At 46.8% G+C, this 21,545-nt stretch overlaps 1 protein-coding gene and 1 pseudogene across 3 annotated transcripts; both read right to left on the reverse strand.

Annotated features, from left to right (window-relative positions):
* Positions 1 to 1,828: 1,828 nt before the first annotated feature.
* On the reverse strand, positions 1,829 to 4,631 carry LOC125514209 (uncharacterized). 3 transcript variants are annotated; one of them, XM_087525316.1, is made up of 7 exons: positions 4,473 to 4,631; positions 4,318 to 4,391; positions 4,016 to 4,212; positions 3,824 to 3,934; positions 3,558 to 3,755; positions 3,403 to 3,476; positions 1,829 to 3,300 (listed from the first exon to the last, which is right to left on the reverse strand). In XM_087525316.1, the coding sequence occupies exon 7, from the start codon at positions 3,267 to 3,269 to the stop codon at positions 2,100 to 2,102; it is 1,170 nt and encodes a 389-aa protein (XP_087381442.1). In that variant the 5' UTR covers positions 3,270 to 3,300; positions 3,403 to 3,476; positions 3,558 to 3,755; positions 3,824 to 3,934; positions 4,016 to 4,212; positions 4,318 to 4,391; positions 4,473 to 4,631; the 3' UTR covers positions 1,829 to 2,099. The 3 variants fall into 3 exon arrangements, with proteins under 3 accessions (XP_087381442.1, XP_087381443.1, XP_048535491.2); XM_087525317.1 differs by having other exon boundaries at positions 3,861 to 3,934; positions 4,468 to 4,631; XM_048679534.2 differs by having other exon boundaries at positions 3,861 to 3,934; positions 4,473 to 4,630.
* A 2,421-nt stretch (positions 4,632 to 7,052) lies between these two features.
* LOC125532749 (uncharacterized) lies at positions 7,053 to 7,552 on the reverse strand (annotated as a pseudogene).
* Positions 7,553 to 21,545: the final 13,993 nt, after the last annotated feature.

Below are 21,545 nucleotides of genomic sequence, written 5' to 3' on the forward strand. Positions count from 1 at the left end.
ACTGAGGTATCCTTTTTTTTTGTTACTGCCTCCTTTTTTTTGGAGTCAACCGATCTGAATCTGAATCGGATGGAATAGAGACCCGCTCGACCGAGGCAGGAGTCCTGGATCGGGATCGAGCGGGGGACCGGGCTCGCTCGCGGCTGGAGCGCTTGAGGCAGCAGCCCCGAATCAGGAGCGACCAGGAGGCCTGGCTCGCTCGCGGCTGGAGCACGCGAAGCGGCAGCTTCAGCGGAACGGGCGGCGGCAGCCAGGGGGGCAGGGAACGGCGCGGGCCGGTCGGACTAGGGGCAACAGCGGCCGAGCAGGAAGGGGGCAGGCCTGGGACGGCGCCGGCTAGACGGAGCAGGGCGCGGCGGCCGGGCGGGGAGGAGGCAGGCCCGGAACGGCGCCGGCTGGACGGAGCAGGGCGCAACGGCGACCGGACATCAGCTCAAGGGGGGGGGGGCGGCGACGGCGGGTGAGGGCGAGGGAGACTAGGTACGGGCACGGAGTTGCATCGTGCAAGGTGGAGAGGGTAACCTAGCATCTGATACCATGTTGGATGAATAGCAACTGACTTTACTAAGGGCCAAAGGCCAATACATATATATGTGTAGTAAAGTGCAGAAAACCCCTTATACAATGAGAATATACCGAAAAGAGACTATACACATCTAACAATTTCATCCCTCACTTCTACACAAAAACAGCGTTGAGAGTGGACATGTGCAGATAAATAGTGGCTACGCATTAAGCTAAAAAGCTAAGAAACCCCCATGGGAAGAAATCATGTTCGTTATAGAAAAAGCAAGGAATGTACATTCGCTAATATTACACGGGGTTATGTTTTATATATCAGCGAATACAATGCTGATTTGATGCAGCATCAATTGGTCCTTATTGATGGTGGCATTGGTGTCAGTTAAGTGAAATCACAATTAAGACATTCCAGAGAAAACGACGTAACACGCCTGCTTATTATTACTGAAAAGTATATCATACCGCCCAAATCATATGGTTCCTTCATTTCATCAGTGTCTAGCAATATTAGTTTTGGAGCTTTCCCTGATGTCTTTAGTATGCCCCTGATTACTGAAAAGAGCAAAACTGGACTGGCTCTTTCCCTGATGTCTTTAATATGTCCCTCGCTAATCTCCAAAAAGGGTTTCCCCGATAAGAGAAGGTGCGCTGTCAGTGATTACCACGTCATCTAAAATTCTGAAGCAAGTATTGTGCAAAGTGAGTTTTTTTATACCGACTGTGTGTCCAATTCATGCTCTTGTATTGTAGAAAGTGAGTTTTCTTACACTGGTTGTGAGTCCAATTCATGCTCTTATATTGTAGAAAGTGGGTATATTGGAATAAGTGAACAAAGTCGATGGAAGTTGCATCTTGCAACCATTTCCACTGAACTGAGGTCACCTGATTAGTATTGCCAGACAATTTTTTTCTCTGAGAAAATATAGCAAGAGATGAAAAGAGTAATTAATTTTCTTCACTAACAATAAATGGGAAACGTGCAATAAATATATTCTGTTAACACAAACCAAACATTCAGCTGAGCAACGACTTGGAAACATACCAAGAAGTGAACAAGGGTCACCTAGAGACTACATACAGTCCTCAACAGACAATTAGTGCTAGTTGCTGTATACCTGAACACACATAACATATTCAGTAGCATCATCTAATACTGAAAAATATTATTTCAGCACTTTATATGAATCTCAAATCTCAAGTTGAATTCACGACAGAATATCTTACATAAGTGAAATACAAGCTAGGAGCCAGAATTAAGGAAGAAGCATATAGGAGTATATACCAAACAGCATGTATAGACAGGTAGTAGTCTGAAGAGTTCAGAGTTTCATTGATGAAATGAGTTTCAAGACAATCTTCAGATTAAGTAGAGTACATACAACAAACTGTATATGTAACTTCCAGTTTCCCATAGCCAAATTACAAGTTTACAACAAGAGCGACAACGACCACAGCAACGAAGACAACAAACCGAGACACTGACCTGGAGCATGGCATATGTTGATGGGCAACAAAGACTCAAAATAAAATTATGGAAATATGATGAGATCGAAATCTAGAAACCAACTCCTGGTAGATCAATGGAGGTACCAAATGGACGGTGAGCTGTCCGAGGGATGCGCCCATGGCAGGCAGCGCTTGATTTCCTCGTCGTCAGGGGAGCAACTCCAACCACCCATGTCGGTGCAGGGATATTCGTTCTGCTGGAGAACGCTCATCGGACGGCCACCATAGACATCGTCGAGGAAGTAGATGTAGCCCGGATTGCCGCTGCGCCCTGTGTCGAAGGCCTTGGAGCAGCTCCGGCCGACAAAGAGCACCTGCCCCTCCATCTTGTGGAAGCGCCAGGAGGTTCTGCCAAGTTGCTTCTCTAGCCTGAAGACCTCGAACCGCCTAGTGCCGCCTCTCGCCGGATCGACGAACCTCTTCACCATTAGCAAATCTTCACCGGAGGCGGCAGGCAGGAGGTAGCGGGAGACGATCTCCCCAGGCGCCGCGGGGGTCATCTGGTCAGCACAGCACTGGTAGACAAGATGTTGAACAGTAAGCGCACCGTCTGCGCCGGCAATCTCCGGCCTGTAGCAGAAGAGCTGCTCACAGGGGTTGACGGCCCAGAAGCATCCGTCGTGGTACGTCAGGTCCTGGGCGTCACACGGAGCCCCCAGCGGCGCCGGCGACCAGCAGTCCATGCCCGGGCGCCAGAACGCCATGGTGGTCTGGCCTGTCGTCAGGGCAGCGACGACGCATGCAGCCGACGGCGGCGGCGCGGACACGGCGGCCGCGCGGATCATTATGGGGCACCTGACGACGTTGAAGTTCGGCGGGACGCGCCCGCCGTTCAGGGTGACGCGCACGTGGTCCGGGAGGAGGACGCGCTCGCCGGAGCGGAGGTTGAGCAGGGCGTGGCCGTGCCACTGGTGGAGCACGACCACGGACCAGCCGCCCTGAGAGGAGCCGCAGAAACGCGCCCCGCGGACGGCGCCGGCGAGGGGCGGCTGCGGGTCGGCGATCCCGCCGAAGATCCGGTAGCAGGAGGTCCCGGCAGTGGAGGGCATGAGGAGCCAGGGGAGCGGGGGCGGGTTTTGCAGCGCGACGCCACGCCAGTGCTGGTTGACGGCGGAGAACCTGACCCGGTCGCCGATGCATGCGATCGAGAGGAAGATGCGGCTGAGGATGTCTTGGTGGAGGCCCGACCAGTCGGCCACCGCCGCCGGCGGCGGCATCTGACGTTCGGATCTATGGAACATCGGAACGCACGAATGGGGAACGGGGCCCTTGCTGCCATGTTTGACAAATTTGTTAGTATACACAACCATCAAACAGAAATGAGAATAAATAGATGTATCGCACCTTCTCTGGTGTCTCAAAATAATTTCTCACCTTTTCAGATCCACGCACCCCTTTGCAGATCCAACCTCTCCCGTTCAAATTCCCATGTCAATCTCCCTCGGTGCCTAGGGTTTCAACGATTTAGACAATGTACAAAAGGAACGACGCAAAATCCATGCAAACGAAAGGGGAGAAGCTTGCCTTACCTTGGGGCGGCAATGGAGGGTGGCGGATGGGAAGGAAACGCGGCGGAGCAGCAGGGGCGACGGACGGCGGGGCAAAGGCGATTCTGGCGGCTTGTCGCTAGATATGACGAGAAGGGGGGAAAGAAAGAACGAGCGGCGGCTCTATGAAGAAAGAGAGAAGACTGAGGGGTCCGCTCGCCTTCAATCCATCTACTCTTGCTGGCATGTTTAACAAATTTTTTAGTATATAAGCATCAAATAGAAATGAGAATAATTAGATGTATCACCTCCCCTGGATGTCCCAACCACAAAATATTTTCTCACCCTTTCAGATCCACACATCCCTTTGTAGATCCAACCTCCCCCACTCAAATCTCGGTGTCAATCTCCCTCGGTACCTAGGGTTTCGACGATTTAGACAACATACAAGAGGAACGACGCGAAATCCATGGAAACGAAAGGGGAGGAGCTTCCCTTACCTTGGGGCAGCAATGGAGGGATGTGGATGGGGAGGAAACGCGGCGGAGCAGCAGGGGCGACGGACGGCGGGGCAAGGCGGTTCTGGCGGCTTGTCGCTAGATATGACAATATGGGGGAAAAGAAAGAACGAGCGGGGGCTCTGTGAAAAAAGAGAGAAGACAGAGGGGTCCGCTCGCCTTCAATCCATCTGCTCTTGCTGGCATGTTTAACAAATTTGTTAGTATATAAGCATCAAATAGAAATGAGAATAAACGGATATATCATCTCCCCTGGATGTCCCAACCACAAAAAATTTTCTCACCTTTTCAGATCCACACACCCCTTTGTAGATCCAACCTCTCCCACTCAAATCCCCATATCAATCTTCCTCGGTACCTAGGGTTTCGATGATTTAGACAACGTACAAGAGGAACAACGCGAAATCCATGGAAACGGAAGGGGAGAAGCTTGCCTTACCTTGGGGCAGCAATGGAGGGCTGCGGATGGGGAGGAAAACGCGGCGGAGCAGCACGGGCGACGGATGACGGGGCAAGGCGGTTCTGGTGGCTTTTCGCTAGATATGACGAGAAGGGGGGAAAGAAAGAACGAGCGGCGGCTCTGTCTCACGTGTGGGCTGGGGTCTCAAGGAAACTGCCCTTTTGTCAAATTGAAATATTACAATACCATTTTTTTGTTCATTAATAGTTAATAACTGAGCAGATAACAGCGCCAAGCGGTCAATCAACATAAGACGTGTTGTACCGGAAGGGGGTTGAGAGCAAGGCAAACGGGCATAAAATCGAAGGCGAACGAACTTGGGGGGGGGGGGGGGGGGTTAAAATCAATTCTCCCTACAGAGGACAAGACATAGTTTCATTCACTTCTTCCATGTCTCTCCCGGGTGGGCCGCGGACAGATGGATTAGAGTGTCCCTTAAAATTTAGGCCATATATTATCATCTTCTAACTCCTTATATTTGCTTCTTTGAAAAATAATATTTTAATTGAACCTCCAAAACTTAACTTCTTAAAAAAATACACAAATTTATTTGACAATGCCTAATAGTCCAATCAGTACTTTTTCCATCTCATGTTCATTGTCTACATTGTTGCTCTTCTCTCTTGGCTTCTCGAGCTTGACACTTGTTTCTTCTGTACCTTCTCAAACTTGAACATTGTGTCCTCTGTAGTCTTATCTATAACTACTAGTGCACCAATATCTAGTAGATTTCTCTTTATCAATAGATCAATGTACTCTTTTTTCGCTCTAAAAAAATGTTCTCTTTTTTCAATACCAAAACAAACATCCTTTCTACATAAATTTTAATCAAACAATGAGTTTCAAATTGCAACAAATCTTAAGAACATCTAGTAGATTGCACTTACTCCGTCCATTTCAACTTGTAGAAAACCCATCCAGGATGTTTGTCCATGGTCGAGACCAGGCTCACCAACGAGCTACTGGGCGATGGCTGACCCCGGCCAATGGGCGGACGTGGCTATGCCAGCGATGGGCCGACTGGTGAAATGAGAGCGTGAGCGAAAGGTAAGTGAATATTCAAATCCAAAAGGTAGGTGGGTATGTTTAGGATGGCACGCCTGGCCTCTTCATCTTGCTGCAAAATGCATATACTCAAAAAATATCCAAACAACGTCTTACAGAAGGAAGAAATATTCCACATGCCATATCGGTTTTTTGTTACCAAAGCATGACATGAGTATGGAGTAACTCATTCAGAATTATTTTTTATCATGTGAATGCACACACTGCAAGTGCAAAATAATGTAACCATCTTACTGCCCTTATTCGATTCCACTTGTGAAGAACGGTGAGAAATTCAAGCCAAAAGATGAGCAAACACGAGTGTTGGAATTTTTCTATATCTAGCTATACCTCATGGTGTTCCCTCCAATTATCCATCTCTTGGATCAAATTGTTGGAATCCACGTTGATCCTACCATGTATGGAGCTCTACTTCTCTTCATACCCAAATAGAAGGTGGTAACAAGAAAAAAGATCTCAAGCTTTCCTCTTTCTTCCGTCGGCGCCGCTACTGGTCCGCCTCATCTCCGATAGCCTTTGGGCCATGGAGGTTGGAGGACCTCAGCTCCACGCTAACATGAGGGGCCCCGTTTCTTGTTCCTGTTAGGTTCAACGTCATGGTTGGGGGCTGTGTGACGGCAGCGATGTCACTTAGTAGGAATAATATATCCCATGTTCTATCATCATCCCGGTGGTGCGCCTAGCGTTGTAAGGGGGTGTGGAGGTGTGTCTTCATCAGATTTCGCGGGATTCAGTCGGTGTTGGTCTTCTATGGATCTATTTGGATCCGTTCTTCATTCGTCTTCGTTTGGGTGTTTACAGGTTTGATCCTTCCAATCTACGACTTCTTCATCGGCGATGGTTGCTGCTCCGGTGCACTGGTCCTACGGGGCCTTAGCACGATGATTTCTCGACTGTCTACTACAACAAAGTTTTCCTGGCTCCAGCAAGGGAGGGACGATGATGGCGGTGTGCATTCGACACAGTTCAATGCTTATAGTCGTCGCTAGGTGGTCCACGAACCCGGATGTAATTTTTATTATTCTGGTGTTTGTTATACCATCAAAAAATGTTCATCCCTTGGCAAAGGACAATTTAATATGCATGTGATTGAAGATGAATATTAATAATCAAAAGTTTTTCCACCGAAAAAACAAATAGAGGGTGGCAAAGGACAATTTAATATGCACATGACTCGAACATACCATCCCTGGCAGGCCTCTTTAGGAAGAGAAAATCCAATCTCATTGCACGGCGAAAGATGTCACGTGAGAAATTTTAACTTCTGTTTAGCTCAGTTTGTTCAATTGATCCCCGTCGCCCTCCCCACGGGTGACTCAGGAGGCGATGCAACCCTCGAGCGCTCCCTCCCCTCATCCCCCTCCCCCTGCCGCCGTCGGTGCTCCCCGCCAGGCAATCCCTGGTGGATCCGGCGGCGGCGGGACTTCGCTCCCAGGCGGCCTCCCTCTAGAGTGTGGGGCTCGACGAGGCTGACAGAGTTGTGCTTCTCCGGGCCTAGGTTTTCATGACAGTGGCCCCAGATTTAGAGGGTCCGGCCTTTGGACCTGGCGTGGCGAGCACGCGAGCAGTGCGGCGCGACCCTTTGGGGGGTGTGGCTGCGGCTGCTTCGCTGTGCCCCGGCGAATCCAGGTGGCGGATGCTGCGGGCCGGTGCGACGACGGCGGCCATGGTTAGTGGCAGCAAAGGTGCAGGTGGCAGGTCCCTGCGACAGCTCCACTAGCCCTGCTCGACGCGTCCCCCTGCGGTGGCTGGCCTTGTTTGGCAGCTATCCGACAACTACTGCACTGCGCTGGCCGGTGCTTCCCTACATCGACGATGTCGATATGTAGTTGCCCTCTCAGTGTTGGTGGTCCTCTCTGGCGATCTGCTTCCCCGTCTCTTGTTTGCTCTACTTTGGTGGTATTTAGGGTTTTGGTCTTGGGCCGGGGCGAAATCCCGGTGCGGTGATGGCCTGCACTGACAACGCGGACACCCGAGGGTGTCGTTACCTCCATATTCAGCCCGGTGATGTGGCAGCTAACTAGGCGTTGAATAGGCGGTCAACTCTTGAAAACCAGTCAAAACCAACCACAAAACTGGTTTGAGGCACACATGGTTGAAAGTTGTCCAGTTTTGAGAGTCTAGGGTTGTAACGTAGATGGTCTTGGAGTTCAAGGTTGTAGATTAAACTAAGGCATGAGTTGAAGGTTGAAATATGCACTTCTCTCCTTGTGTTTTCATAGTGGTATTTTGGCATTCTTTGTTTCAACTAGTGATAGTGAAGGAAATATGCCCTAGAGGCAATAATAAAGTTATTATTTATTTCCTTATATCATGATAAATGTTTATTATTCATGCTAGAATTGTATTAACCGAAAACTTAGTACATGTGTGAATACATAGACAAACAGAGTGTCACTAGTATGCCTCTACTTGACTAGCTCGTTGAATCAAAGATGGTTAAGTTTCCTAGCCATAGACATGAGTTGTCATTTGATTAACGGGATCACATCATTAGAGAATGATGTGATTGACTTGACCCATTCTGTTAGCTTAGCACGATGATCGTTTAGTTTGCTGCAATTGCTTTCTTCATGACTTATACACGTTCCTATGACTATGAGATTATGTAACTCCCGATTACCGGAGGAACACTTTGTGTGCTACCAAACGTCACAACGTAACTGGGTGATTATAAAGGTGATCTACAGGTGCCTCCGATGGTACTTGTTGAGTTGACATAGATCAAGATTAGGATTTGTCACTCCGATTGTCGGAGAGGTATCTCTGGGCCCACTTAGTAATGCACATCACTATAGGCCTTGCAAGCATTGTAACTAATGAGTTAGTTGCGGGATGATGCATTACAGAACGAGTAAAGAGACTTGCCGGTAACGAGATTGAACTAGGTATTGAGATACCGACGATCGAATCTCGGGCAAGTAACATACCGATGACAAAGGGAACAACGTATGCTGTTATGCGGTTTGACCGATAAAGATCTTCGTAGAATATGTGGGAGCCAATATGAACATCCAGGTTCCGCTATTGGTTATTGACCGGAGACATGTCTTGGTCATGTCTACATAGTTCTCGAACCCATAGTGTCGTGGGTTTGTCATGGCAGATGTCCTTGTGAAAGGACTTAGTCGTGGAGCCATCGCAACGGGTTAGCTTAAAGGGGTTAAACCGGACAAGGGGACATGGGGAGTTTATACTAGTTTGGCCCCTTCGATGAAGGTAAAAGCCTACATCTAGTTGTGATTGGTATTGCTAGGGTTTTGATGACCAGGGAGTGAATCCGCTTTGACTGGCTCTCGAGTTGTTGTCCCTCCTCAAACCGTGGCCGGGTCGTCCCTTTATATACACAGGTTGACGCCCGCCGGTTTACAAAGTCCCGAGGCCGGATCATAGAGGTGTCAGGCTCGGTCTCTATTCCTCTAACTTACAATACAAGTTTACATGATAAAGTCGGTTCACAACTACAGGCTATAATCCGTCTTTGGGCCTTGGGCCTTCTTAAAGCTCCAGTATCTTGCCATATTCATGGAGCTAATTCGGCCATGCCTAGCCGGTTTACCTCCAGTAACTATATCCCCAACATTAGGCCCCAGATTGATTTGAACCTGTTCATGTCAATCTCCAATACTTAGAAAAATTCTTGCTCTGGCATCTTTGTATAAATCTGGTAGATCGCCGTGACGTCATCCTTTAAATCTGCAGCCAATCATTATGATGTCATCTACCCGTTGAAGCAGAAGATGCCCTTCATTAATGATCGTTTCAACCCTCGAGGCGTCATCTTTAATACTTATCCATTTCCAGCTCCTCGATTTCTGCACTTGTCGCTTTATCGCTTCGCCTTATAAATAGGAACACGGGTCTTTCTCCTTTTTCCCCTTCGTCTCCTTCACTTCTTCTTCCTCCTCGCGACATTTCTACTCCTGAGCGCCGACGCCGTCACCGAGCTTCACCTCTGCTCCAACAAAGGCTGCTGCATCAACCTGACTGTTACCAGAGACACGCAGTGACCCTCCGCTGCTTCCTCTTGCACCAGTAAGTTCCTCTTCTCCTCACCCCAGATCCGCCATTAGGGTTCGGTGTTCTTCATAACCTGAAGTTGTTCCTCCTTTAGTAACACCAATGGCCAGTTAGATCTGATTGTTTTCAGTACCCTTTGTAGCTTAAACTCCTTTCTTCTTGTTAAGGCATCTGCTTGATATCAAACTCCTCTGAACTTACTGAACCTTTTTGAGCACTTGAGATTAGAACAGAATATATTTTGATTATCCAACGCATGGCAGATCTGAAATTCCCATGCCAAACTGTGAAATATGTTCCTCCTTACTTAGTCATTTTACCTTGGGTCTGTATCCTCTTTACCATGTAGGTGGTTTACTCTTGTAAAAACAATCTATCTCATACCATTAGTCCCCCGGTAAACCGACAAACCTCCTTTACATTTATTGTAACAATCCGGTTTAACGACACATGTATACCCTTGATATGACCTTGTCATTCATTATTGTATCAGTCTCTGGTTTACGTAATTTCACATATCTGTATATTTTTAATCCATTGCATCTTGCGTACCACCATGAATGATTTGCAAACTGGCATTTCTTTTTCAGCTTTTCGTTTCACAATGGCCAAACAGTTTTTCGCTTGCAACTGGGCTCATTCCTAGGTCACTGAAGAATAGTTGAACGGAATGGTCAATATCGACACCTTTCCCAAGAAAACTGAAATTCGATGGTGAGTTCCAGGAACAGAGAATCCTCCTACCCGGAGGCACGGTGAGGTAGTGGTCTTTGTTGACCACATAGACCGTGGTTTCAAACTGCCTGGGTCGAAGTTTTTCCGAGATGTGCTTGCCAGTTTTCAACTCCATCCTCAAGATATCGGACCCAATTCGGTGTCCAATCTGTGCAACTTCCAAGTCTTCTGTGAAGTATACTTACAAGAAGAACGAACTGCTGAGCTGTTCCGGGATTTTTTTTCATCTGAACCGGCGTACAGAATTTGTAAACGGTCCCAACACTGAACTTGGTGGTGTCTCTGTTCTAAAGCGGAAAGAAGTTGAATTCCCTCATGCCAAACTGCACAGTCACCCTAAGGAATGGAACCAGACTTGGTTCTACTACATAGATACCTCTCCTGAGATGAGAACCCTCTTCCAAGCTACCGTGATCACCGGCTTTCCAACACTCATCCGATGCCGCAACGTTTAAGTTCTGTGGAACGGGCCAAATATGCCCCTCAACTCGCCAAGCTCCGGGCCTTTATGGCCAACGGTTTAACAAGCGTTGATTTTGTGCGTTGCTGGATATCTTGGAGCGTCTTGCCACTGAGCCGCCACCCCGGTTTAATGTGTGAGTATACCGGTGAATTAGAAGACCCCTAACGGCACATCAACATTCAGGTAACCGATGAAGAGGTCACTGAAAGCGTCAAGAAAATTCTGAATGAACCGGAATCAGTCTGTCGCCAAACCGGCTTGAACCCCTTCTACACTCAAAATAAATCGCCTGCTGTAAGCACTATGCTTCCTTTTTATCTTTGATATCTTTAAATTGTTCAACTTGTAAACTTCCTTCTGTTTGTGTATAAACAGGGTGATGATCCCTTCTGGAAGCGGAAATCCGCAGATAAAGCGGCAAAGCCATCCCGTCCCAAAACCAAAGCCGTCAAGCGAACCTCAAAGCGGAAAACAACCGAACGTATCAACATGGAACTTGATGAAGATGCAGAGGAACCGGAAGTTGAGGTAGAACTTGACTCCCTTGGCTCCCTTTTCATGCATCTCATTAACAATGATCTTTATCAGGAGGACGTAGAAGGCAGCCAGGCTGATGACGTAGAGATAATTACCCTTTCCTCCAGTTCAGACTCTATGCCAACACAAAAAACCCGTCAAGTGGTCCGGAAAGTAAGCTTTTCTCATCCTCTTGCTTACTTGGATCCAACATTTATTTTGAAGACGCTGCAGCATGAAGCTCGCCGAACAACCTGGCACAGCGGCCAACATGTCACTTTGGCCGGTTTACCTGATACCCCAGTTCGGAAGCGCCGATCTGAGGTCTCCCCAACTTCTGACAATTCTTATCCCAAGGTAGGTTATTTCAGACAACCTCTTAATCCGCCTGATTCAAATTATCAGGTGACACCTCCCTCATCTTCTGGCGAGTCAACAACAACTCAACTCCCTCCTCTTAAAACTATAGCTGGGTAAGCATTCAAACCCTTTCTTCAAATGCGTTGCAAATCTTGAATAAGATGCTAAACCTCTTTTAATTTTGTTTGCAGAGCCAAAGCCAGACCCAGCAAGAAAGCTCGGGTCAACAATCCGTCAAAAGACCATGTGGTTTTTGAAGAAGAGCAAATAGGTGAACCGGACCAAACTTGTGAACCGGAGGGTCCTCATCCTGAAGCTACCTTGGATGAACTGCCCCTTCAAGACCAAAATATTGATGAACAACCAAAAATTGATCCTACTGTGCCTGACACTGAACCGGCAGCTCCAAACCGGGCTAGTCCGGTGAGAGGTACTGATACTCCATCATCACCCGCAAAAACTACTAAAGGCCAAGGAGATGATGTTATCATAACTGGCATGGGCCACAGCTCTCCTGGCCATCCTGTAATCTTGGCCCAACATAGTGCCAAAGAAGAGCGTGCTGCCAGGGAAAAGGGTAAATGGAGCACTGACTTATCAAGCTATGCTCATCTCAGTGCTGAAGAACTTCACTCTGGTTTTTTAAACCGTCTTCACTCAAACCGTGACTATGAGGCCGGTTTGGTGAACCTAATGAAGGAATGCTATGAGGTATTTTCATCTCCCTTTATTTCTTGATTCCAAAGTTGAAACACTAGCTCAAGTAGCCCCAAGGGCTGTTTTATGATGTTAATCTTAAACTGGGACTTTGAAAGTGCAACTATCCCCGGGTGGTTTTGGTAATTCCTAACAACATATAGCTCATTGAGCTAACATTATTCCAAGATTAATATTTCAGGAAAAGCTCAATGAATGGCATGGCATGGATGAGGAAAGTGGATCCCTCAAAATTCTAAGGACAAAAAGTTTGGCTCAAGCTTCAATATCAAGACTCTACATTTTATATTTTAGTGATCCAAGATCACATTGAGTCTATAAGAAAAGCCAATACTATCAAGGAGGGATGAGGTGTTGCTTAATGGCTTGCTTGCTCAAAGTGCTTAGTGATATGCTCCAAAACCCTCAACTACCTTCCCACATCCACATATGACCTAAACCAAAAGTCAAACTCGGCCCCACCGATTCTTTCTATCCGGTGCCACCGAGTTTCAAATGTCATAGCCACTGCCACAAACCCTAGCAATTCGGTTTCACCGATAGGGATCTCGGTCTCACCGAGATGGGATTGTAATCTCTCTGTTTCCCTTCGTAACGTTTCGGTCTTACCGAGATGAGCGATCGATCCCACCGAGATTGCAATGTAAACTCTCTATTTCCCTTTTGTAACATTTCGGTCTCCCCGAGATGAGCGAATTGGTCCCACCGAGTTTACCTGGCCAACTCTCTGGTTAGCTTATTACCAAAATCGGTCCCACCGAGTTTGTGTAATCGGTCACACCGAGATTACGTTATGCCCTAACCCTAACCATATCGGTCCTACCGAGTTGCATCTCAGTCCCACCGAAAATCCTAATGGTCACTAGGTTTGCTGAATCGGTCCGACCGAGTTTAACCATTCGGTCTCACCGAGTTTGGCAAATTGTGTGTAACATTAGATTCTGTGTGGAGGCTATAAATACCCCTCCACCCACTCTTCATTCGTGGAGAGAGCCATCAGAACATACCTACACTTCCAATACACATTTTCTGAGAGAGAACCACCTACACTTGTGTTGAGGTCAAGATATTCCATTCCAACCATATGAATCTTGATCTCTAGCCTTCCCCAAGTTGCTTTCCACTCAAATCTTCTTTCCACCAAATCCAAATCCTGTGAGAGAGAGTTGAGTGTTGGGGAGACTATCATTTGAAGCACAAGAGCAAGGAGTTCATCATCAACACACCATTTGTTACTTCTTGGAGAGTGGTGTCTCCTAGATTGGCTAGGTGTCACTTGGGAGCCTCCGACAAGATTGTGGAGTTGAACCAAGGAGTTTGTAAGGGCAAGGAGATCGCCTACTTCGTGAAGGTCTACCGCTAGTGAGGCAAGTCCTTCGTGGGCGACGGCCATGATGGAATAGACAAGGTTGCTTCTTCGTGGACCCTTCGTGGGTAGAGCCCTCCGTGGACTCGCGCAACCGTTACGCTCCGTGGGTTGAAGTCTCCATCAACGTGGATGTACGATAGCACCACCTATCGGAACCATGACAAAAACATCCGTGTCTCCAATTGCGTTTGAATCCTCCAAACCCTTCCCTTTACATTCTTGCAAGTTGCATGCTTTACTTTCCGCTGCTCATATACTCTTTTGCATGCTTGCTTGAATTGTGTGGAGATTTCTCGACTTGTGCTAAGATAGCTAAAATCTGCCAAGAACTAAAATTGGGAAAAGGCTAGATTTTTAGTTGGTCAAGTAGTCTAATCACCCCCCCTCTAGACATACTTTCGATCCGACAAGTGGTATCAGAGCTTTGGTCTCCATTTGCTTTGATTTCCATAGCTTTTGGTGGTCATAGCCTTGGTTTCACAACCTAGGAGAGTATGGCGTCTAGCGAGGGAAATTATCACCGTAGAGGTCCTTACTTTGATGGTACTAATTTTGCTAGTTGGAAGCATAAGATGAAAATGCGTATTCTTGGACATAACCCCGCTGTTTGGGCTATTGTGTGTGTTGGCTTGCAAGGTGAATTCTTTGATGGGAAAGAACAAAATCGTGAAGCTACCGCGGATGAGTTGAAGATGCTACAATACAATGCTCAAGCTTGTGATATCCTCTTCAATGGATTGTGCCCCGAAGAATTCAACAAAATCGGCCGTCTTGAGAATGCAAAGGAAATTTGGGATACTTTGATTGACATGCATGATGGTACCGACTCCGTCAAGGAATCCAAGTTGGATGTGCTTCAAAGTCAACTTGACAAGTTCAAAATGAAGGATGGTGAAGGTGTCGCTGAAATGTACTCTAGGCTTGCTCTTATCACAAATGAGATTGCCGGCTTAGGGAGTGAAGAGATGACCGATAGATTCATCATTAAGAAGATCCTAAGAGCCTTGGATGGAAAATATGATACAGTGTGCACATTGATCCAAATGATGCCCAATTACAAAGATCTCAAGCCAACGGAAGTCATCGGAAGAATTGTTGCTCATGAGATGTCACTCAAGGATAAAGAGGAACTTCACAACAAATCAAGTGGTGCTCACAAAGCCTCATGTGAAGCCCCACATCATCGAGTGAGAAACAAACCTTCAATGAAGAATTGAGCTTAATGGTTAAGAACTTCAACAAGTTCTATAAGAGTAGAAGCAAAGAGAGAAGCTCCAAATCAAGGTCCTACAATGACAAAAGATCTTCTAGTCGAGAGCAAAACTGCTACAATTGTGGAAGGCCCGGACACTATTCCAATGAATGTATGGCCCCCTACAAGAGAAGAGAAGATTCTCCCAAGAGAAGAAGTAGAAGAGAAGAATCACCATCTAGAGAAAGAAGGAGTAGAGATGATCGTTATGAACGAAGACCCTCACGGAGAAGCAAGGATTTGGAAAGAAAGGACAAGTCATCAAGGATCTGCACAAAACGAAGACATCAAGATCATGTTGGTGAATGGGTATCCGGCTCCGACTCCAACAACCACTCCGAGAGAAGCTATCACTCCGACTCCGAATATACTCAAGATGAAGGTGTTGCCGGTCTAGCACTTGTGACAACCAACTCCTACGACATATTTGACTCACCAAATGAAGGAGTTGGAACATGCTTCATGGCTAAAGGCCCAAAGGTATCACACCCCGAGTATGTTGATTTCAATAGTGATGAAGATGACTTGTTAGGTGATGATGATTTACTTGTTGACAACTCTAGTGATGAATACTATGATGAAGCGTCAATTAATCATGCTAATCAAGATAAAACGAATGACAATGGTAAGGAGAAGATTGAGTCTCTAACTAAAGAACTAAACACTCTTAAGTTAGCTCATGAAACTATCTTAGGAGATCACCGAGAACTTTTAAGGACTCATGAGAAATTGCGCTTTGAAAAGCTCGACCTTGAGCAAGAGCATGAGTTCTTAAAAGCAATCAATGATGATCTTCTCAAGAAAAGTTCTTCTTACATTGCCAAGCGTTTACTCTTATCCACTTACATGCCTCAAGTCAAGTCTAGTAACAAGAACAAGAAAGATTCTTCCTCTAGTAGTAACAATAATCATGCTAAATCCAATATTGTTGCTTCTAGTAGTTCTCTTGATTACACTAATGATTCTCTTAGCCAAGTTACACTTGAGCAAGAAAATATCTTATTGAAGGGAATTATAGAGAAAGGTGTTTACAAGAGCCTTGCCGGAAGTAAGCAATTCGAGGAAATTTTACGCAAGCAAGGAAGGCACCGGAAGAATCAAGGTGTTGGTTTTGAACGAAAGTTCAATGCCAATGGAGTTGAGTGGGAAGAAGATCAATACCCCAAGACGAAGTTTGTTCCTCAACAAGAGAAGTATGATCCTACTTCTCTCAAAGGGACACAAGCTCAAGATGATCTTCCACCACAAGACCACAAGCAAAAAGGCAAGGACAAGCTTCAAGAGGAAATTGATGCATTTGAAGAAGCTCCTAAGGCCTTGGTCAAGTGGGTTCCCAAGACTACTTCAAGTTCCACTTCATCAAGTACAACTACAACACCGAGGATTCCCATCAAGATGGTGTGGATCCCGAAGAAGAAGAACTAGAGAGTTCTTGAGGGTGACTCCGCCAACATACTTCACTCTTATCATCTTGGCAAGAACAAGTGCAATCAACTTCCACATCTTGCACTAGTTCAAGGAGTCACAAACCCTCTTGTTGGTAAGACAAGGGACAAGGTAACCTAAAAAGCTTTCATAGACATCATCTTGTGTGTGCATCACTCTATGTCTATGGATATCCTTGTTTGTTCCTTGTGGGACTAACCCGTGTAGGTATTGAAAGTGCAACTCACTCCAATGGATAGCTCCAAATGATCTACATCAAGATTGAGCATCCACATCTTCAACATCTACATGAAGTCATCATCGACAAAACCCAAGGTTAGTTCATCCCTCTTAGGGGGGATCTCACATCTAGGGGGAGCTTTACTCTAAGAATTGAGCTAAAGCAACTCTAATGGTGTGAACACAACAATGCTTTATGTAAAAGTGGTAACCCCACTTGTGCTTAAACGATGAGTATGACCTATGAACAAATGTTCTCATTTGACTCCTAAGTCAATATACTCATATATAGATGACCTAGCCATCGCAAATTGTTTGATAGATGCTAGAATTGGTTGTGCATGCTTTGCCACATATTTCAATTGCCATTTTATTGTGTGAGCATGTTGATTGCATATTTTACTCATTCGAGGACATCCACTTGTTGTTTGATTGATTGGTTTCTTTTCTTTTGCCAAGTGGATGGACAAGAATGCCTAAGAACCCTCTCTAGCTATCTATGCTTTTCTCGTCTCAAACTCTATTCATGCTACATCACAAAATTTGATCAAGTCAGATTCAAACCACTCTGTGTGAGGAGCACTCGGAGTCCCCGATTCGTCATAGACTTAAACTTCCAAAACTTCTTTGTGAGTTTTGGTCTGACCGATTCCTCCATTTCGGTCATACCGAGATCACTAAGTCGATCTAGGTTTTCAATCTCGGTGCAATCGATTTGAACTTTTCGGTCACACAGAGTTGTTGTGACTGTCAACAGTTATGCATCTCGGTGCCACCGAGATGTTCCACTCGGTCACACCGACAGGGTCAGGCTATATATACTCACGGGCAAAATTTTGGAAATTTCTCCGAAACCCCTTCGCCCGCGCATAGCTCGCTCTGCCTCCTGGGTCTCCGGATCGTCCTCCTCGTTGCCAGCCGCCTCCTGTCGCTGGTCTCCGCCGCCGTCAATGGAATTCTTCCCCGCCGTTGCCGCCGTAGCGAGTTCATCGCCGAACTAGGGTATGGACTCGATCACAGTGCTATCCCCGTCCGATTCCTAGCACATTGTGTTCATTATGATTCTTAGCACGATTGAAACGCTTCTATCCAGTCAAAACACTCCGTAGATTAGAGTTGAATCGAAAATTTAGGGTTAGGTTTCCGCCGAAACCATCTCGGACCCACCGGGTTGCAGAACTCGGTTCCACCGATTCGGCCAAGGCCATTGCACATGTGGTTCTCGGTCTGACCGAGAATTGCAAATCGGTGTGACCAAGTTCAGGACTTTGTGAAACCCTAGCAGTCTCAGTGCCACCAAACTGTGACTCGGTCTGACCGAGTTCACTAGTTTAGGTTCCAACAGCTGCTTCGGTATCACTGAGTTTGCAAATCGGTTGATCCGAAATGCTTTCTGTGGAAAACTAAAACTAAGTTTTTGACTCATTCTTTTGCAAAAATCTCTGTATTTTGTGATGCTCATCCACTCTATCTCATCTACAATCTATTCACAGGGTCTGCAGTTAGTGTTTGCAACATGTCTGACCAGAGTGACAGCCAGAACAGGTCAGAGGAGCAGGTTCACCTGAGTGAGGGCACTAGTCCCTCTAGCCGTTCAGATGATGGTAGCAGGAGCACCCCAAGCAATTTGCCAAAGGCTGCCACTAGAGCAAGCAAGAAGAAAACTTCAGAGTCTGAGGATGAAGACTATGTGGCCACTGAGGATGAGGCCACATCAAAGAAGAAAGTGGTTAAGAAGGAGTACAGCTCAGCTATAGTTAAGCCAGGGATGAAGATCAAAAGGCCAGCAGGAAGACAACCAATGTCTAAGGCCAGAGCATCCTCTCAAGCATCTTTGGAATCTCAACCCACAAAGCCTGCTACAGAAGGAAAGAAAAGGAAGGAAAGGGTCAAGAAGACCATGGCCAGAGTGATTGGAAAGGCTTCCATGATGGAAGAAGAGGTTGCTGCACCAGCACCCAAGACACAGAAGCTTATGAGTGATGCTATCAGGACAGGGGCTGCATCATCAAAGCCCAAAGAAGCACCCAAAGCTGCCTCCAAGCCCAAGACTGCACCAAAGAGAAATACCAGAAACATACCAGCTGCTGAGAAGAACAAGGCCCCAGTGCCTGAGACTGTTGCTAAAGAAGATGATGAAGAGCATGTTCTAAGAAAATTGAAGCCAAAAATTCCAGACCACAATGATGCTCATCCTGTGGCTGAGAACATGAAGATCAGGAGAGACTCGGGACTGAGGAAATGGAGAGAGACAGATCCATATGCTACCAAGAGAAGGACTGCTATTGATTACAGGTTCCACACAAAGGAACAGCAGGATTTCTATGAGACAGTGCTGCTGGAAAAGAAGCCTATAGTGTGTGAAATGAGGTGGGTCGACTGGAAGTATATCAAGGAAAATGAGGAACACTATCCTGGTGTGTTTGACAGCTTCCGTGCTTGTGGAGTTACAGACTTTGTTGGGCAGAAGCTCACAAAGTGGAATGAGGAGCTCATAATGCAATTCTACTCCACAGCACACTTCTATCCAGATGGCAGAATAGTTTGGATGTCTGAAGGTACGAGATACCAATCAACTATTGAGGAATGGGCCAATCTGATCAATGCCCCAAAGGAAAGTGAAGATGACTTGGATGTTTATGCCAAGAAAAAGATGGATCACAATTCTATGTCACAAATGTACAAGGAGATTCTTGAAGATGCTCTTGAGACTTTCAAGTTTGGGTCAGTCCATTTTCTTCTGTCAGGACTGCCAACGATCAACTAGATCCTAAGGCACACTCTTTTGCCCAAGTCAGGTGACCACAACATGATCAGAGGCCATGCAATTAACTTGCTACATATATTTGATTTGCCACAGAAGTTCAAGGTCATGAGCCTTATAGTTGAGACTATCAAGAGGACAGCAGCTGACCAGAAAAGAAGATGTGGATATGCCCCACAGATCCAGGAGTTGATAAACTCAAAGATGGGCACATGCACATACTTGTTGGATAAGGAACACTTGCCTATCTATCCTGACTTCGAGGACAACCAAGTTGTAATGAATGAAGATGAACCCTCCTCAGTGCAAGCACAAGCAAAGAAGGAGAAGGCAAAGATGGAGAAGGCTGCCAAGATGCCAACTCAAGAGGAGGCATCTGAGTACTTTTTGAAAAGTAAGCAGGAGCAGCTTGGTTACTTGATAGCATCATCTTTGGGGATTGAGAAGGGATTGGCCACCCTAACTCAAAACCAGGAGATCCTGGAAAGTGTTGGAAATATGCCCTAGAGGCAATAATAAAAGCATTATTATTATATTTCCTAGTTCATGATAATTGTCTTTATTCATGCTATAATTGTGTTATCCGGAAATCGTAATACATGTGTGAATAACAGACACCAACATGTCCCTAGTAAGCCTCTAGTTGACTAGCTCGTTGATCAACAGATAGTCATGGTTTCCTGACTATGGACATTGGATGTCATCGATAACGAGATCACATCATTAGGAGAATGATGTGATGGACAAGACCCAATCCTAAACATAGCACAAGATCGTATAGTTCGTTTGCTAGAGTTTTCCAATGTCAAGTATCTTTTCCTTAGACCATGAGATCGTGTAACTCCCGGATACCGTAGGAGTGCTTTGGGTATACCAAACGTCACAACGTAACTGGGTGACTATAAAGGTCTACTACGGGTATCTCCGAAAGTGTCTGTTGGGTTGACATGGATCAAGACTGGGATTTGTCACTCCGTATGACGGAGAGGTATCACTGGGCCCACTCGGTAATGCATCATCATAATGAGCTCAAAGTGACCAAGTGTCTGGTCACGGGATCATGCATTACGGAACGAGTAAAGTGACTTGCCGGTAACGAGATTGAACGAGGTATTGGGATACCGACGATCGAATCTCGGGCAAGTAACATATCGATTGACAAAGGGAATTGCATACGGGGTTGATTGAATCCTCGACATCGTGGTTCATCCGATGAGATCATCATGGAGCATGTGGGAGCCAACATGGGTATCCAGATCCCGCTGTTGGTTATTGACCGGAGAGTCGTCTCGGTCATGTCTGCTTGTCTCCCGAACCCGTAGGGTCTACACACTTAAGGTTCGGTGACACTAGGGTTGTGAAGATAAGTATATGCAGTAACCCGAATGTTGTCCGGAGTCCCGGATGAGATCCCGGACGTCACGAGGAGTTCCGGAATGGTCCGGAGGTAAAGAATTATATATGGGAAATGCTGTTTCGGCCATCGGGACAAGTTTCGGGGTTATCGGTATTGTACCGGGACCACCGGAGGGGTCCCGGGGGCCCACCGGGTGGGGCCACCTGTCCCGGGGGGCCACATGGGCTGTAGGGGGTGCGCCTTGGCCTGCATGGGCCAAGGGCACCAGCCCCACTAGGCCCATGCGCCTAGGGTTTCCATGGGGGAGGAGTCCAAGTGGTGGAAGGCACCTCCAAGGTGCCTTGGGGGGGAGGGAATCCCCCCCTGGCCGCCGCACCTAGGAGATCAGATCTCCTAGGCTGCGCACCACCCCCCCTTGGCCCTCCTATATATAGTGGGGGAGAGGAGGGACTTGATATACCAGCCCCTGGCGCCTCCCTCTCTCCCCGTTACGTCTCTCCCTCGTAGTATAGGCGAAGCCCTGCTACTGTGACGCCCTGCATCCACCACCACGCCGTCGTGCTGCTGGATCTTCATCAACCTCTCCTTCCCCTTGCTGGATCAAGAAGGAGGAGACGTCTCCCGTCCCATACGTGTGTTGAACGCGGAGGTGCCGTCCGTTCGACGCTTGGTCATCAGTGATTTGGATCACGTCGTGTTCGACTACATCATCCCCGTTCTTTGAACGCTTCCGCTCGCGATCTACAAAGGTATGTAGATGCATCCGATG

The sequence above is a fragment of the Triticum urartu genome, chromosome 5A (genome assembly GCF_056163025.1).
Source record: "Triticum urartu cultivar PI428250 chromosome 5A, HENAU_Tu73, whole genome shotgun sequence".
Taxonomy (NCBI): domain Eukaryota; kingdom Viridiplantae; phylum Streptophyta; class Magnoliopsida; order Poales; family Poaceae; genus Triticum; species Triticum urartu.

Excerpts from the sequence above, each read along its gene's own strand:
- LOC125514209 (XM_087525316.1), bottom strand. The coding sequence starts at position 3,269 with ATGTTCCATAGATCCGAACGTCAGATGCCGCCGCCGGCGGCGGTGGCC.